This window comes from Tetranychus urticae, chromosome 3, assembly GCF_039701765.1.
Source record: "Tetranychus urticae isolate SD_2017Ah chromosome 3, NJAU_TeUrti_SD_1.0, whole genome shotgun sequence".
Lineage (NCBI taxonomy): Eukaryota > Metazoa > Arthropoda > Arachnida > Trombidiformes > Tetranychidae > Tetranychus > Tetranychus urticae.
This window is the reverse complement of record NC_142960.1, coordinates 7,100,336-7,118,549: the sequence shown is the minus strand read 5'-3', so window position 1 is coordinate 7,118,549 and position 18,214 is coordinate 7,100,336. Positions and strand designations below refer to the sequence as shown.

Sequence of the window (18,214 nt, the reverse complement as noted above, 5' to 3'; positions counted from 1 at the left end):
AATGTGTAGCTTCGCTATTTTTCAATCAATCTGGTTAAGAAACAAGCCTTTGCTGGTTTTTTTGCTTTTGTCAAAACTGTAAACGTTATCAGAAATTGATTTTTTGTTTCCAAGTTGAACAGAAATATAAATTATATTACATTTTATGCCCTTCACCTAATACTAATCATATTTATCATCTTTGTTTTTTTTCATTTCAGGCTTCATTGGTTTCAACAGGAAAAGCTGAATCTTGTAAAGCGATTAACTACAAGAATTGTATCCATAATTGTATTAATTTTGAGCCATCTTTTTTTGTGGATTCCCATTGAATGGATGGCAAAGAAAGGGCAAAATTGACTAGTTTTCAACAATTTGATTTGACATTGGCAAACTGATTATCAACTTGACATTCCCTATCCTCTTCTATTGACCAATTTGATGGACTAAACATGATTGTATCAAAATTATTTATACACTGGATGATCAACTTTACCTATTAATGATGTGTTGGCAGGAAAAGTATTGAAATCTGGATTATTTTCATATTCATAGATTGGAATTGGTGTATCACAGCAGCAACCATCACCATCATTTCGGTAAATGTGATGATGATTATGAGCATGGTGAGGATGATGATGAGGATTATTTGACGAGAAACTTGTACGCTTCATCATCCATATTTGATCATCTCCAGCTGGAAGAGAAAAGAAAGAAAGAAAAAATATGAGTGAAAAGGAAAAGGAACAAAGATAATCAAGTGAATCTGGAAGAGTAAATCATCATTGATATCGAAAGCTGGCCAAATTAAGTGATCAATAATCATTGAGTTGATATTGTTTCAACAATACATTTTGATGGTTATTAATTGGTTATCAGAATGATCATCATTTATTGATAACTAATAACTCAATGTTTTCAAACAACGAGCTTCTCTTCATAAAGGTTTGTTTACAACTATTATTGTTGAGGCAAGTTTCACTTTTTTCTGTAGATTCATTTGGAAGATTGGATTGAACTGGAAAATATGTCAAGAGTCGTTTTGGTTTTCAATTGAAGTGTAATTCAATTTAATATTTTTTTTACCATTCCAAGTATCAAATGAAGGCTCAGTTTCAGTTGTTTTAATGGTTATTTTTCAATTGTTATTAACCAGAGGAAAAATTGGATAAATATTCAGAAACAATTGAAGAGACATTAGCAAAGTTTGAACAACTTTTGGATGGATAACATTATGCATAAATTCAATTGAATGTACCAATGTTGCAAACTTGATTTTGGTTAATGTTTATGGATTTTTCAATTCTAACCCAATTTAGTTTGCCCAAAATTTGGATATTAAATGGAAACTCGAATAGAATTTAAAGTTTCTTTTTTTCTACATTCTCTTCATGCTTCACTTTTACAGTTGAACATTTTCCTTTTAAAATGGCTTGTTGATTTGTCACCTCATTTTGGATAATTAATTTGACAATGTTACATTTGTAATGAAAACAGGAAACATTTTCCAGTTCATTTATGTGTAATCACAAAGTTTCAGCTCAACTTGAGATTATTAGCGGATAAAAAAGCGTCGTTTCAATCATTAAAATTAGAATCATAAATCAACTTGTAATGTTGATACTAAAAAAAGGGAAACACTTTCAACTGTTGTTTGTCTGTCAAATTGTCTCGCACCTTTGGTTTACACAAATATCAGGGAAACTGTTAGGTTTGGATAATTTTGATTTACTTGCGATTTAATGTTTATCTTTCAGATGAATTAAGATTAATTGCTGCAATTAATCGAGGGTAGGAAAGAGTAAATGAGAGGTAAATAAAGGGCTGATTTTTAAACTCTTCTCTGAACCATTTGTCGATCTACTATGGTAATGAAGTAATATGCGAAATTATGAATGATTAAAATGTTCACTGAATCCAAGAAAGCAAATTAAAAACTTGGACCAAAAGATTTTGAATTATTGCCTTAATTTGAAGCGGAACCGTTATTTGGGAAACAATTTTTATACTTTTTATGCTGGGAGTTAGCATCAGATAACCTCAATCCTAAGAAAGCATTTACAGGATAAACGAGATTATCTGACGAAATTTCAAGTTGTTCATTTAAGGCTAACATTTAGAAAAGGTGACTGCGATCGAAAATCGATTTCAATGAGATTGATGGACGCTGATAGAGAAACTATTACAACTTTGTCTCTATTTGATTGAAATGAGCTGTTAAAAGATCGAACTCCCAGGCTGAATTGAAGCAAAAAACTGAAACTCAATTTGCTTATAATCTACTTGGTTAATTGAAATTATATTCACTATGGTTAGGCTAGGTTGAATTGAAACCAAATCCATGCAAAAATCTTAACTCACGATTAAATCGAACAAAATCGATGATCGAGTTTCCGAGTTTTCAGATCACTTAATGATCTGAAAACTCGGCTTTATTCAAACCATTTGACCAAATCAATAAATCCAAGCCTGTTGATTGAGTCGAAAAAAATCCTTTTGGAAACTGAATTGACCTCTAAATCGATTGTGTCAATGATCGATTAAACATTTCGATTCATATAAATAAAGATTCATGAGTTGCTCAATAGATGTCAGCACAAGAGAATGAAAAATCAAACAAAAGTTGACTTATTTTGGTCAATCAACATCTCATTAACTGTTTATGGTAAAGAAAATCGGTCAACTTTCTATTAAAAGTTAAATGCAAATCAAAATGCGAAATTGTTTACTCGACAATGAAATAATTTAATTAGCAGCAAACAAAATTACTACAATAGTTATCCTGAATTACACCACAATTACCTTGTAACTTTAAACCACAAATGGATTGAAATTAAAAGGGAAAAAAGTTTGCCTCATCATACATGATATAATTATCATGCAAATGGAACAGAATCAAGATTAGCTTTAATAATTTCATTAAAAGACTAAACTTTCATTAATTTGCTTCAAAGGACTGTTAACAGCTCTACACATTTCAAGCGAAACTCCTCAAGAATCATGAGAATAAATTTGAGCATCAAATTATTCCATTGCAATGAAGACAGCAACTAAAGAATAAAATTCAACTAAAATGAACAAGAAAATACAATGAATTGAATGAAATTCACGAAAAAAAGCAAAGGTAAGCACAAAATTTAGCTAAAGAGTAAAACAATTTGAAGCAAAAAATGCATTAAAGTTACGGTCGAGTTGACTTTTGCTAAGCTCATCATTTGCTCGGTCAATTGTGAACTTTGTAAACATTTCAATATCAGACGCTTTCCAGTGAAGACCGACGAAACTACAGAATTCAATTCAAAGAAAGACTCAAAGCAACAATTAACGAAATCTTGTCAACAAACGAACCTTTAAACGTTGACGAATCCAATTGAATCCAATTTGAATAGAAATGTTGAAATGACGAAAATGAACTTTTCTAATCTTCTTTTCAACTTTTTCCATTGACTGGATTCATCAAGATTATTAAATTAAATTATGAAATATTTGTCAATATTGGAACCTCTAATGGAAAGTTATTCAAATTTTACTCATTTTTTTCTGTTCGACGAAAGAGAAAAAATAATTTCTTTTTTTCTCTGTTCGTTTACTTTTACTCAACTCTTTTCCTTATTCAGCTTCTTTGCTTTTCTTCATTTCAATTGCAACTTCTTTCTTTTCCCTGTTCATCATCAACTAAGCTTGAGAAGCAATTCATATTGTGTTTGAATGATTAAACTGACTAAACATTGCATGAAGCGATTCAGCTGCTTGGAATAACCTTTACAGTAAGGAAACTGGAAAAAGGGTAAAATTATAATTCATGGGAATAAAGTGAAAGTTGACTTTTCAAGTAAAAAAACTATCGTTATTACTGTTATTATAAACCTTGGCTGCCAATTTTCACCTCGTTTTTTGTGTCTTGTTCAGAAGTAAACCATTTAAGAGACAAAATGTGAAATTATTTTTAGTCGATCCATTAAAAAGTCACTTGACGAGATGATAATGGCTCTGTAATAATATTATCTTGCATATTAAATCACTTTTTAGTTTCAATGTTATCATTACAGTTTTTTCGGTGTTCATTCATTTTTCTGTGACGTTATTAGGATCCATCAATTACAAGTTTTTCACGTTTTTGTGTTGAACTTCTTAAAAGCATGATATCTTAAGCAAGAGACTGTTTCATGGGAAGATTTACGCTTAGTTTTCATTGAAGAAAGTATTAACACAAAGATGTGCGATCTCTGTATGAAATTTGGACGTTCGAGGAATCAATTCTTTGCGTTCGAAATTTAAGCTTAACTTTAAGAATCGTTCTGAGAACTTGAAGAGATTTCTGATTCAGAAAATTTTCACTGTCAGTGAAATGTGTGTTTAGTTGTTCAATCACATTGATTACTGAGCAAGTTTCTTAGCATTGATCAACTTGACAAGATTCAATGGAACAGTAAATGAATTTTAGTTAAAAAGGGGAAAATTTTGAGTGATTTAACGGAAGAGATTAAAGGAATTCGAGCTTTAGATCGACTTTATTTGTTAGGGTTAAGGGTTCGTGACAGAACCACAAGCGATAAACTTATCGAATGTGTACCGAGATCGAGGGATGATCAGACAAGGCTTAAAGCTTTGTCTTTACTATTTAGCGTACACTTCACTAACAACACAAATTAAGAATAAACAATTTAACTTCAGGTTAGAACTTAGAGAGAGCACTTTAATCAGCTTGTAATTAATTAAATCAAATCAGAAATTATAACATAATTTTGAGAGGTTTCTTCAGAGAATAAGGTTTGGAACAAATAAGGAAAAGGAAATACTGTTTTAAGGTTTGTACTGACAAGTGAGTTCAATTTAAGCAAAGGATTTTATAATGAGGAACTATGTGACTGTAAGTGAGTAATTAAGTGACTGAGGATAAGGAAGTGAGAATGAGTTTATATACAACTATTTTTGTGGAAAGATTAGTAATTGAGATCAGTAAGATTAAACTAAGTTTAAACAATGCATATTCATTGGTCATTGATATGATTAAAGGGGGAAATGATTAACTGATGTGTCGACCCCTTACATATTTAGCTGAACATTGAAGTTTAAAATTTTATTAGCAGGTGAATTCAGAGTGACCTTTGACATTTTTATTGATAAAATGAATGAAAAGTAGATTCTCTTTTCAGAGCAACTCAAGAGGTTTATTTAAAAAGTCAACTGAAAGTTGAATTTGCACATAAAATGATTACTTTACATGAAAATTTGATGAACTGTCTAATCGGGCAAAAATATTCAAAGAATGGGAAATATTTTCGAGAAAAAAGCAATTTCCACAAAAGTGGTTATAAAACTCGAGAATTTTTATTCTTTTATTAAACATTCAAATTAGATCAAATCTTATTAAAGCTGAATCGTTGACCCATAACAATCAATAAATATCATAAGAATTAGTGGAATATTGTTTTACAAACTGTTCAAAATCAAAATCATGATCACTTAATTTGATTGCGTAAAGGAAAAAAGCAAATTAAATCTCACCAGTTAATCCAAGTCTTGGAGGCTTACGAATCGGATTAATTATATCGACAACAGACGGTGGAGCCATGGGCTGTATTGATGGAGTCGATCCACTGATTGTTGATGTGGTCAGCTTTTCGAGCTCCGATTCAGCGGCAACCACACGATTTGTTCCCAAAGTTGACCGACGATTGGACCGACGACGGCAAAAGATAATTATTATGGCACCGAAAAGTGATGCAGTTATAAAAATACCAAAAAGTATACCTAAGATGAGCCCGTACAGGGTTGTATGAGACTCAGAGTTGGACGTTGTTGATGAAGAAGAAGAAGGATTGTGCAAAGAAGAAATGGATTTTGATCCAGAATGAACATGATGTAAACCTGGTTCGATTGAGGCTTCGGCTGCAGGAGAATCACCCAATGATGAGGTTCTGAAGGAAGTTGAAATTTCAACGGTAAAGTTGCGTTCAGCTGAACCGGCATCATTTTTAGCTGAACACGAATAGTTGCCATCATTTAATTTTAAAATGTATGTAATATCAAGTCGAGATGTACGAATCTAAAGCAAATAAAAGGGAAAAACATTGATTAATTGAACAAGAGTGAAAGCAAGAAAAAGAAGGAAAAAAGATTTTCTTTTCACTCTTTACAAAACTGTTCGCAAACCTTTCACTGGCCCTAAATGTTCAAATGTATTCAATCAAATGTTCAATGTTTCAGCCTGAAGGTAATTCGGTTTGAAAAAACTCTTCTTTCCTTTCACAAGGAACATGGAAAATTATTGAAACTTGGGTTTAGATTGAAAAACATTGATCAGACTTTTACCGACAAGTTCAGCTTGTTCATGTTGACCAACAGATTGGATCAAAATTAAACAGAAACTGATTTGGAACAGTTATTTTCATCACTTTTCATTTTCCTTCAGGCATTCAACTTTCTCTTTTATCTTCCTTTTCATCTTCCTCTGTTTCTCTGTATAATCATACACAATCACCATGCCATGTTTCAACTGGTCAAGTTTTTTCTTATTCAATCAACACAAAGTTCATGAGAAGATTTTTTCTTCTCTCTCTCTTTTCTCTTTTCAACTCTGAACTAAAATTCAATCAAATTTGAAACAGATTACACCTAAGGAAATGTTGTTCTTTTTTCGAACCTCAAATCAGATCAAAGCTGGAAAAGTTGGAATCAAAGTTTTGCCATTATTCACTTGGAACCTTCAATATTGACAAAGTTGAGAAAAAAGAGATTTTTCCCTTTTCCATGCTTTCAACTGGCCAAAGATGAATTTTGGTGAAACAATTTGATTATTCAAAAGTTGTGGTCATTTCATCATGAATTGTGGAAAGAAGAAGAAGAAATTGGACATTTCAACTTGTCTTTATCACCTTTAGGAATATGAAATTTTCCACTTTTATTGCATGAAAATTGTATGGAAAAGGCAAAGTTTCCCTAAAATATGTAATATTATTGATGGACTGAGTTGACCCAAAATGATAAGTGATGTGAATAGTAAATAGGAAAGTTTAAAGTTGCCTTTGAAAATTGCAATGAAAATCGTATTAACATGAGCTCAACAAAAACGACTGGTGATCCATGAAACTCATTTGGTTGGTTAGATTTTTGTCTTTCTTCCCCTGTTCCATAGTAAAATATTGAAAAGTGAACAAAAGGTCAACTTGAAATCTCTCCCAACTGATGCTTACTGAATTGTAATTTTGCTGACCTTTTGTTTTTCATTTTTCTTCATCTTCTCTTTATCCCAACATGAGAGTAAAACCTTGAAAAGTAGAATCTCAATTAATCAAAGAATCTGTTGAAAACAGTTGTTCGCCAGGCTTGAAACTTTCATTGAATACGGCGATTATAGATGAACTTTTAATATGTTAATTGATAAACTTTGCGATAGAATTTGAAATTTTTCATTTTCTCCGTTCAACTCACCTTTCGCCGTTTGCCATTCTCATCGATATTATCTTCATTGTCTGTTTCTTTTATCCTGAAATGTTGATTTGGAATAATTCCTTCACTATTGTTGGATATTGGACGATTTTGCCAGTACCATTTGATTGCTAAGGGCTGAGAATCTTCCATGTAAAATGAACAGGACAGGGAAAAATTGTTATATTGTTCTATTCGATAGATAAGGCTGAAATGGAATAAAAGAGAAATGAAAATATATTAGAAAATCGATTTTTTCTCATTTGAAATTTTCTTTGTTACGATCAAAGTTACCTTTTATTGGGAGCAATTTGAGGCGGGCAAACCAATGAATCAAGATCTGCAATAGAAAGGCATTTGCATGAGAAAAGTTTTGAAAATTGATTTGAAAATCTCGACAAACTTGCTTCAAATACAACTCAAGTAATTGTGAGATTAAAAGTTTACGTTCACTAAGCTTTTACGGTTTTTTAACATTTCACTTGAAAGCTTAATCTCAAAGATTAACCGTCAACTTGGTTGAGTCAAGGTTTAAAGTGAAAAACTAATCATCAGGTTATTTTGCATTATTACTGTCGATTGAAAAAGGCTTATCACAGTTCGACTATTTCAATTGGTGATCAACTTTATGACTAAAGTTTATTCCGATAAACATTTCTCCTAACCTAACCAAACCTAACCTTTAACTCAAAGTTTTAGAGTCAAGTTTATCTGACTCGTAAGGTTGCAACCTTTGGAAGATGAAGCAGCCAATTGAAAATTTTGCTTAATGATTAAAGTTGATTTGGTTGTTAATAAACATTTTCCGATTTACACTCGAATAACATTAAGCCAACATTTGGCACACAGTCCAATGAAGGATCAATAAAGTGGATAATTTTTTCCCTTTAATCAGTCAATTCAGTCAAATATGTGCTGACAAACTGTTTCAAACTAAAGATCAATAACTTTGATCAGATTGAACATTTGCGGATAAATTGGAGGCAAACATTGAAAATCATTTTTTTCATGTTTCACATTCAACTTTGATGCTTCCTTTTGTAACATGATTACAATACACTTTTGAGGCAGCAAGAAATAAAAAAATGAATTTTGGCAACAAAAAAAAGCCATTCAAAATCAATCGTTAGAAAATGTTGAATCTTGAAAATTGAAGAAGCAACAAAAAATGCAATTTGTAGAGACAAACAGAAAGGGTTTAAAAAAGACTACAAAAGTGATTAAATGTTGAGAGAAAAAAAAAGTTAACAAGTCATTTTCATATCATCGTATTCATGATGATAATGAAAGATGCTAAAAGTTTACTGATTATGATGAAAGAAGCGACGCAAAGTATTAAAATGATGGGAGAAGAAAAAAACGAAGAAAAAAATGATGAGCAGATAAATAACGTCATTTTGATGATGAAAATGATGAAAGTGAAAGAAAGTGAAAGAAAGTGAAAGATGCTGAAAGAGACGGAAACATTTGAATGGGCTGTTATTTAACCTTAATGTGGCCATTTAAGAAGCAAAAATAGCTGGTAAAGAATGGAAAAGAAAGGTTCTCATTCTTATCCTCATTGCTGATCATCATTATCATCATCTTAACCCATGAAAATAAAAAGCCAAAAATGCTTAAACTTTCTTCTTCTTCTTCATCTTCTCCTTACTATTCAATCTCAATGTTTCTCAATTCTTATCGTTTGTTGTCACTTTAATTCTCAAAGATTTATATCTTCATGGCTTAACGATTCTTCAAGTTTATCTATTAAATTCAAAATGAACTACTTGAAGAGAGCGAAGGAAAACAACAACGAATTTTACAGTAAAAGTAAAAAATAAATACAACATTATTACGAGGAAGAAGAAGATGAAAGAAAGAAAAGATTAAAAGTGAAGAAGAGAAGAGAAAAAGTTGTTTTTTACTTTTCAATTTCAAAAATGTTATTCAGTGAAACTTACAAGAATCGATGAAAAAGTCATAAAAAAAGGTCAAAATATCTTCAAGAGTTTACCAGAATAGCTGTTGATTGCTCTTTCCTGCGTCTCTTCAACCTTCACTTTACCATTGATTAGCTTTCAATTCTGACAAAGTAAAACAATTTTTCCAACTTTTAACCATTTAAACCTTTAAATATCAACAAAGATTAATGTTGATGCATTTTTGTTCAACTATTAGTTTCTTTACCCGGAAAACCCTTGATTCATTGGTTAATTAATTGTTCAACTTTTCAATGGAATTTGCAAGTTCGAAACTTTTCTGAAAAACTTTTCAATTATCAACTATTAAACCTCTTCGATGTTAAATGTTAGGTGAAAAAAGGAGCGCAAAAGTTATCAAAATGAAATGGCAAAAGATTTACATTTAAAGATTAATGATTATCAGTTAATGATGAGAAATAATGAGTCGAGAAGGAAAGAGATTCAGATTATTTATTGAACTTTTTTGCTCAAATGAATATTCAATATGATTAATTAGTTTTAGTTTAATATTGATTCAAGATTTTCTGTTTCTTTAAAGAAAAAATTGATTCTTTTTTTGCCTTCCTTTTCTTGGTTCAGTCAAATAGACATTATTTTCACTTGAATGGTAAACCTTTTGCCATCTTTTCCGATTGAAAGGAGTATCAGTAAAAATTCTGACTTTCGAGTTAAGAGTTCAAACTTTGTGAGTTTGTAGGCCCATAAAAACTGAGTCCATTAGTGACATTAAAAATTTTCTCCGATCGACCGTTTTTGAGAAAATCGAGGTCAAAGTGCAAACTTCGATCGCCTTTTATTCGATAATGGGACAAGATTTTTTCACGAAACTTATTTTCCTTAGGTATCTTTTGATGGCTAAACAGAAAATGCAATTATTTTGGAAAATAAAATTCTCTGTTTCTGTGCAACAGATACCTTCGATATCACTTCGATTTTCCGTTAAACCTCCGCCATTCTGTGACCATAATAGCTAGAGATCTGAAACTTAGTATTTGTCCATAAACATTGTTAGTAAATAGCATCGATCGAACACTTTTTTCAATTTATCAACAGTTCTCTTGATTTTGGACATTGACCTGAAAAGTTTGAACCCCGATATCTCGACAATGGCTATATCCACAATCATCATTCTTCGTTTAATCATTAGATCTTACCAATAGCTATAGTAAATTAGACTTTTGTAATCATCAAAAGTTATACAAAGAATGTTCTAGCTTGTGTTGTCAGATTTTGTATTTCGTATATTGAGTTGAATGATAATGCTTATGATGCGCTATAAGTATACTCATCAATGAATAAGCAAACTTGAATTTTTTATATATTTAGTCAAACTATATAATAGCTATTGATAAGATCTAATGATAAAACGAAGAATGATGATTGTGGATATAGCCATTGTCGAGATATCGGGGTTCAAACTTTTCAGGTCAATGTCCAAAATCAAGAGAACTGTTGATAAATTGAAAAAAGTGTTCGATCGATGCTATTTACTAACAATGTTTATGGACAAATACTAAGTTTCAGATCTCTAGCTATTATGGTCACAGAATGGCGGAGGTTTAACGGAAAATCGAAGTGATATCGAAGGTATCTGTTGCACAGAAACAGAGAATTTTATTTTCCAAAATAATTGCATTTTCTGTTTAGCCATCAAAAGATACCTAAGGAAAATAAGTTTCGTGAAAAAATCTTGTCCCATTATCGAATAAAAGGCGATCGAAGTTTGCACTTTGACCTCGATTTTCTCAAAAACGGTCGATCGGAGAAAATTTTTAATGTCACTAATGGACTCAGTTTTTATGGGCCTACAAACTCACAAAGTTTGAACTCTTAACTCGAAAGTCAGAATTTTTACCCATACTCCTTAATTTCATTAAGAGACGAGTTTTTAATCAAATCTTTTTCACCCGATGACTTGGAATTTTCATGCAAATGTTTATCTTGACTGAATTGATATTCAATGATCGTTCTCTCAATATTATCATGATTCACCTTTTTTTTCTGCTTGCTTCATTATCTGATTCATTCATCAGCATTTGTTAGCAGATTATGTCATGAATATGAAGAATGTGGAAATTGTGTTTTTCTCACAAATCGACTTGTGATGAGATTAGCGAAGATGAAACAAAATGCAAGAATTGAATCAATGATAAAAGGTAAATGATATTGAGATTGTCAGAGGAACCATTTCATTTTGAGAGCGAATCAATCAACCAAATTCAATTGTAGAAAATTGTAATTCTGTATTTCACGTTGGAATGTCCAAGCATTTCTCATTCCTTCACTTATCGTTAACCATTTTCACCTTTTCATCATCATCATGTAAAAACAAATATGAAAACAGTGATATTAAGAGACAAAACTGATTGGCTGAGAAAAGAAGATTGAAATTGCTCTTGTTCATTGGATTGTTGCATGGCGACAATATAATTGTTATCCTTATCATTAGCAGCAGCATGATGGAAGGTGATGCTGATTATTATTATTATTTATTTGATAATGGAATGTTAATTCGCTGCTAGATTATTTCCAAGGGAAACCAAGAAAATGGATATTATACAAGAATCGATCTGAATAAGCATTTACGCTATTTCCATGAGGCTATCAAATCAATGCTGAATAACTCAAATCTTGTCATCATGGATTCGCCAAGGAAGAACAATTTATCCAACATTCATTCGAATAGATTATTGTTTCTGAACAAGACCAAGACGCACCAATTGTCTAAATTGATTTTGATTAAAGACAGAAAAAATTTTGCTCTAAAATTTTATTCATTCAATCGACAAAGAGATTCACTTCAATCAAAATCACTGAAAGCGCATCAGACAAGTAAACTCTATGTTTGACTGGGAATTAGCCACAGAAAACAGATTTCAAGATTTCAAAAAAAGTCGAATTTGGAAATAAAATTCAACTAGAACCGATGAAATGTTTAGAACTGTTCATTTACCAAAACATGCTAAGTTCGCTTTTCATTCAATAGCTGGTGCCATTGGAATCTACTTTTGAAGCTTAGGAAATACTCCAAGAAACTCAAGTATTCAATGCTATTTTTAATTCTCAGCACATTTTCTGTGTTAGGATCATTTTGAGAAGAATCTGTTTTTAAGAACTTTCATCTCATCGAGCATGTTCTATCGAATGACACTGTTACCATTCGTTCGATTTGGTCAGTTCGACATTTATTCACAATTTTTAAAATGCTTTTTTCGAGGGAAAAATTGAGCTCGATTTGAAGCAGTTTTGCTAAATTATGTGCAAATAATTCGAAAATTTGGACAAAACTTTCATTTCAATAGCGAAATCCGTATTAACTGTGTTTGAGATTTTAAATGAGCAGCCAGAAAACGTAATTTTGTAACCTTTCGTGTTTCAATAAAAGATTTTATTCTTAGAAAAAGTTGAGCATTTTGATTGGAGAAAGAAGTTGAGTTGAAATTTTGCACTTTTAAACACATGAAAAGGTTGAATCATGAGTTGTTTGCCTGAACATGACAGGTAGCCAAAATAAACTCTGTTGGTCAAAGATTATAAACTGAATGTTTCCCAACTTTTGGTAAAACTAATAATTTATTAAAGTTGATTATGAAAAGTTGGCAGGGAAAATGCAAAGAAAGAATATGAAACAAAATTTACTCTTTTTTCATGATAACGCAATTGAACCATTTGAGTATTGCTCAACTGATTGTTTCCTGATGTGCTGAGCTGATTCCTCTGTTTAGATCTGAGAAAAAAAGATTTCTCTGTTTAAATATTCTGTTGAAATTCCATTCAATATAAACTCGCAAGTTTAACCAATTAACATATTTTTCTTGATTCCTTTACCATGAGATATTAAAAGTTTATTAAAAGCAGAATAAAGCTGAATTTTGATGAATGTTGATTAACATGTTAACCAGTTTTGATGATTCATTTAGTTAGCAACAAAAATTCAATTGCCTTTTCTCTTCACCTTCATTCTTCATTCAATTTTCTCTATCAATTATTTCACTGGTTACTTTATATTCCTCAGCATTTGGGATGATACGATGAAATGAACTCTCTGAAGAGCTGCAAGAACAGAAAAATGATGAACAAAGAAGATGCAAAAGAAGAGAAGAGAGAAAATGGCGAAAATGAAGAGAAAATTGCAATTTCTCTATTCACTGAAAATGCAACCAATTGGTCTGATTAACATAACTAAAATGTAACCAAATTATGATTAACAATTGAGATCAACACGCGAAGTGAAAAAGCTTTTATTATATTATTATTACCATTATAATTACTTATAAACTTCTCATTACTTTTGATCAACTCTTTTGTTCTCGTCTGTTTTCATTGAAGACAATGAAGAGGAAGATGAAGTCGATCAAGTCGATGAGAGAGGGCAAAAGAGTGCAAAGTGAATCAACATAAAACTAATGAGAAAAGCTTTTCAACTCTTTTCCTTCTCATCACTGGACTCCTCCCTTCCATCATCTTATCATCATTCATTGCTAATTCATTTCTTTCCATTCATCAAACATTTCTTTTTCTTCTTCTTCTTCCTTCTCTTCTTAACTCTTCCTTTCTTCATTCATCATATTTCAATTTACCTACAATTTGATGGACTCCTAATTAGTTCCCTTGTGTTTAAATGAACAAGTTCATCAAGTTGATGAAACACCAGAAAAAAAGATGAAACTAATAAGACTAATATTTATATAAGTGAAACTTTCGTGAACATTGCCATGAACAATCGAGTTTCTGGTAAACTTGCAAAATTTTGCTCTTTGATTGAAGATGGAAACAGTTGTTGGACTTTTGTGCATGATTATGAGGTTTTTACAGCAATGAATAAAGACGTTAAGGGTTCAGGTGAAACAAGTAAAGATGCAAATAGTTTGTCAACTAAGTGATTTGTAAGACTAATAGAGTTTGTTGAGTGTTTCAATGAGCTCATTTCTTGTTAAGATGCCTTTAAGTCAAAAAGGATGCTCTTCATTTTTTCTTCTTCTTCTTTTTTCTCTTCTCATCTTGATGATGATGTTGATGATGCTTGTTGAGAAAAACAACATGAAGTATGGAAAAGAGAAAATGAAGAAAGGCAATTTAATAGAATCACTCATGTTCAACTCTTTCAAAGGTTTACTTGGTAATATTCATATCAAGGTTATCATGGAATGGGTGATTAAGATAAAGTAAACAGTAAAGTTTACCGAGAATCATATGTAAAGTGAAGATGAAAGATTAGGTTGAACATGAAGGTGAAAGGATGTAAAACAAAATTCATCACAATTTTGTGTATTTTTTTCATTTGCATCATGAAGAGAGAGAAATAGAGTTTTCTCCAGGGTTTCAGCTTGTTGTTGCTTCTGTTTTTATTAAAAGCTTTATTGATTATCGCTGGTATAAACAGTGAAATGGGCCAAAAAATATTGTATATTATGACGTTAACTGCTAATGCAATCATCATTAAGATGACCACAATTGAGATAAACCTCTCGAGAGTTCTTCTTCATTCGTTCATTCAAGGCTGAAAATTGGTGCAAAGACTTAATCCACTTTCTTCATTGTCCTAATTTTCAATCTTACATTTTTTATTGCAATGAAATTACCTTGATTGCTTGGGATGGAAGCTGCTTGTTTCCTTGAATAATGATTGATACACTTTGAGTTGTATTTGGAAAGGTTGAAAAAAAAGAGTAAAAAGTACTTACTTAATTTGGTCCATATTTTATCAAAATTATAACACTTTGGTTCGTCAGGTACAATTATCTCCATTGAGATTAATATTTGACGAAGGTTTCGCATCTTACAATCACAATGCCACTTATTACCAGATAAATATAATGTATGAGTTGCATTCAATGGACTTAATGCTTTACTTGGCATATAAGATAACAAATTATCTCTGCAAATGAAAGGAAAGATAAAGAGTGAAACTTGAGTGAGGCAATGAATAAACGTAAAGTATTTTGTTTAACTGAATTATATTCTGATTTGAATCATCTTATTGTGAAGTTGCATGTCATTTGTCAAAAAAATTGGAGAATCGAGCCAAAGAAAAGATCGCAAAAAGGTTGAAGTCAAAAAATTAAAATTCACAAATAAATAACTTTTATATTGATTAAATAAATTTATTGGAAACATTTGATTGAATGTTGCAGAGGTACGTAAAGAAAAATCTCACTTCCGTTAAATTTTTTCAATTAAAGATTTTCCGAAAGAGCTTGCTTAGAGACTAGGTTTGTCTTGAAACTTGAACACTGTAAATATTATGGTTAAGGCTATAGTCCGCAATTAAGGCCGAAAGGCAAACGGTTTTGAGTCATTTTTAACCCACGATTTTTAGCTCCTGATTAGGTCAGGCCAATGATAATGTTCAAAAGTGTTCCAACGTGTTTAGAAACAATACTACATACTTATTTCATCATCTTTTTACTTCAAAAAAACCAACAAGGTGGAAACGTATTTTTGTGCTTTTTTAAATTGTTTAAAAGTAAGTTGGTAACGACTATTCTAACCATTCAGCCATTCAGAGAGAATAAGCAAAGCTCTGAAATTTTACTACGGTTTTCCAAAACATATTCGTGAGCATGACACACTGGTAAGAGAAAATGATAATTGGCAGTTTCAGCAAAACGATGATAAGATGGCTAGATACAATGTCTATGTAACTCAAGTATGGAGAGGAAATACCGATTTCGCGCCGATTACATATAAAGAAAGGTTTTAAATTATATTTCAAGGTATGCGACTGAATGTGAAAAGGCGTCAGTTTTGCACAAAAAAACAATGTTGGATTTAGCTTCAAACTCTGAGAATATGTTAAACTTTAAAACTTATAAGAAACTGCTGATAAGTTCTTCTGCTTAGAGAGATTTGTCCGACGAGAGCTGTACCACCTATAAATGCGTTGGCCGCTTTATCATTCATCTCGCCCGATTGTTAATCTCGTGATCACAACACACCCAAATATCACAGCCATCCATCATGTTTGGTTGGCGAGATTGACTCAAAAACGGTTTACTTTTTGGCCTTAATTCTAGTCTAACCACAATGCTAACAGTGCCCATTTTCAAGACAAACCTAGTTATTAACAAGTGCATTCAGAATCTGCATCTGTGTTTTATTTGAAAAAGTTTAACGGAGGTGCTTTTGTTTGAAGATTTTGCATTACATGCCCCTTTTTCAATTTACCTGGACTTAGATTTTAATGACATCAATTCGATTTATCTTTAATAATGTTATTTAAACAATGATTTTGTATTTGTTCAGAATTTATAAGCACTCATTCTGTATAATAAAATGATGAGTAGAAAAAATTTATTCTCCATCAATTCTTTTGAAAACTTTTTTTGATTTATCGTACTTTCAACATTTAAAATGATGTGAGATGATTCACTATTGGTTTGTTAACATGATAAGTCTAAGTTGTGAGATGTAAGGATTGAAATGAAATATCGCATAATAATGGATAACTTGAAAATGATATTTAAATAACTTACCTTAACTGTAACTCTTCTAAAGACCATAAACCAACAAATGCATTGATATTGATCTTTTTTATCCGATTACTTGTTTCCCATTGTGGATGGTAGGAATGATAATGAGAATAGAGAAAAGAAAAATGTAAAGAAAATCAGATTATCAAGTTAGTCTGGGAATAATCAAGTGTTTCGTAAGAATTCTCGGTATTATTCAGTCTTCTTCTCACAAGCAGAAAATTTGTCAACTCCAAGCAAAAGACTTGCAAGTCACTTAAATTGAACCAAACAAATTGCAAAACGTTCAACTAAACTTGTAATGATTGGTTAAAATTAGCAGTTAAAACGATTCTAAAATGAGTTGGCTTCTCATATCCAAGCATTCAAACAATTTCACCTTTTCATTTTTGACTTTAAATTCCCATTCGACATCAAATTTGATAAAACACAACCAAGACTCTGAATGATTGAACCTAACGAACCTTTCGATTTGGAAAAATTTCCAACCTTTTCAATTTCCATTTTCCATGGCCAACAAATCCAACAAAATGGAGTTGAACAAAAAAGAACAGATAAAATACAGAAATTCTCATATTTATTCACTCCCTGGAAAACGAGTCAACTCTTTGATCTCAATGTTGAATATTTTCGTTTAAACTAGTTGTTTATCATTAATCATTATTTGTGTTACTAAGTGACAGAGTTTTGCTTGAGGCCAACTTTTGTGAAATTGTGTTACCAATTCAAATTGTTTCAAATTCAATCATTTCCTTTAATCATTCATGTTACTCCCTGTTATTCCCTGTTTATCATCATCTTTTCACAGTCAACATGGAATGAAGAAAAGAGGCGAAAAAATTGAAAGAAAAAAATTGTTCAACATGTTAAACAATTTTCTGTACAACTATTTATTCACATTATCAGAAGCAAAGAAGAAAAGTTCATAAGCTTACAAAGTTAATGGCAACAGTGTCAACTCATATTCTTTCTCCTGTAAATCCATGTTATTCCGAGTTCAATTTTCTTTTTCTCTTCCCTTTTCAATTCAACTATTTCTGTTTTCTTTTTATTCTCTCCTGTTATTGAACTGTTGCTATTTAGCTTTTTGTTTGTTTCCCCATTTTTCAATCTTTTAACCCATTTACTTGTGATATAAACAGGCAAAAAAATGGATTCCCAAACAAGCACAAAGAGGCAAACTAAATACATGTTTATTTCATTGTTATATTTGTGTTTGTTGCCATACTTTTTCATTGCCTTCCCAGAAAACTTTATATTAAACCCTTTCTTCTTCACCTCCTTAAGGCATTTGCCTTTGTTCTCATTTTTCAATATTTTTCTTTTTTCTCTCCATTCCATCTTGTGATAAAAGTTCAATCTCTGATA

At 31.3% G+C, this 18,214-nt stretch overlaps 1 protein-coding gene across 2 annotated transcripts in view; it reads right to left on the bottom strand.

Annotated features, from left to right (window-relative positions):
- LOC107366921 (uncharacterized) overlaps window positions 1-18,214 on the bottom strand; it is a 62,678-nt gene that overhangs the window by 3,201 nt on the left and 41,263 nt on the right. For both annotated transcript variants that reach the window (XM_015934565.3, XM_015934564.3), the window contains exons 5-10: window positions 16,850-16,918; window positions 15,059-15,252; window positions 7,705-7,750; window positions 7,414-7,618; window positions 5,488-6,028; window positions 476-676 (exon numbers count right to left, since the gene is read on the bottom strand). In XM_015934565.3, coding sequence (XP_015790051.1) covers window positions 476-676; window positions 5,488-6,028; window positions 7,414-7,618; window positions 7,705-7,750; window positions 15,059-15,252; window positions 16,850-16,918 — 1,256 coding nt within the window. The remainder of the gene's footprint in view (window positions 1-475; window positions 677-5,487; window positions 6,029-7,413; window positions 7,619-7,704; window positions 7,751-15,058; window positions 15,253-16,849; window positions 16,919-18,214) is intronic.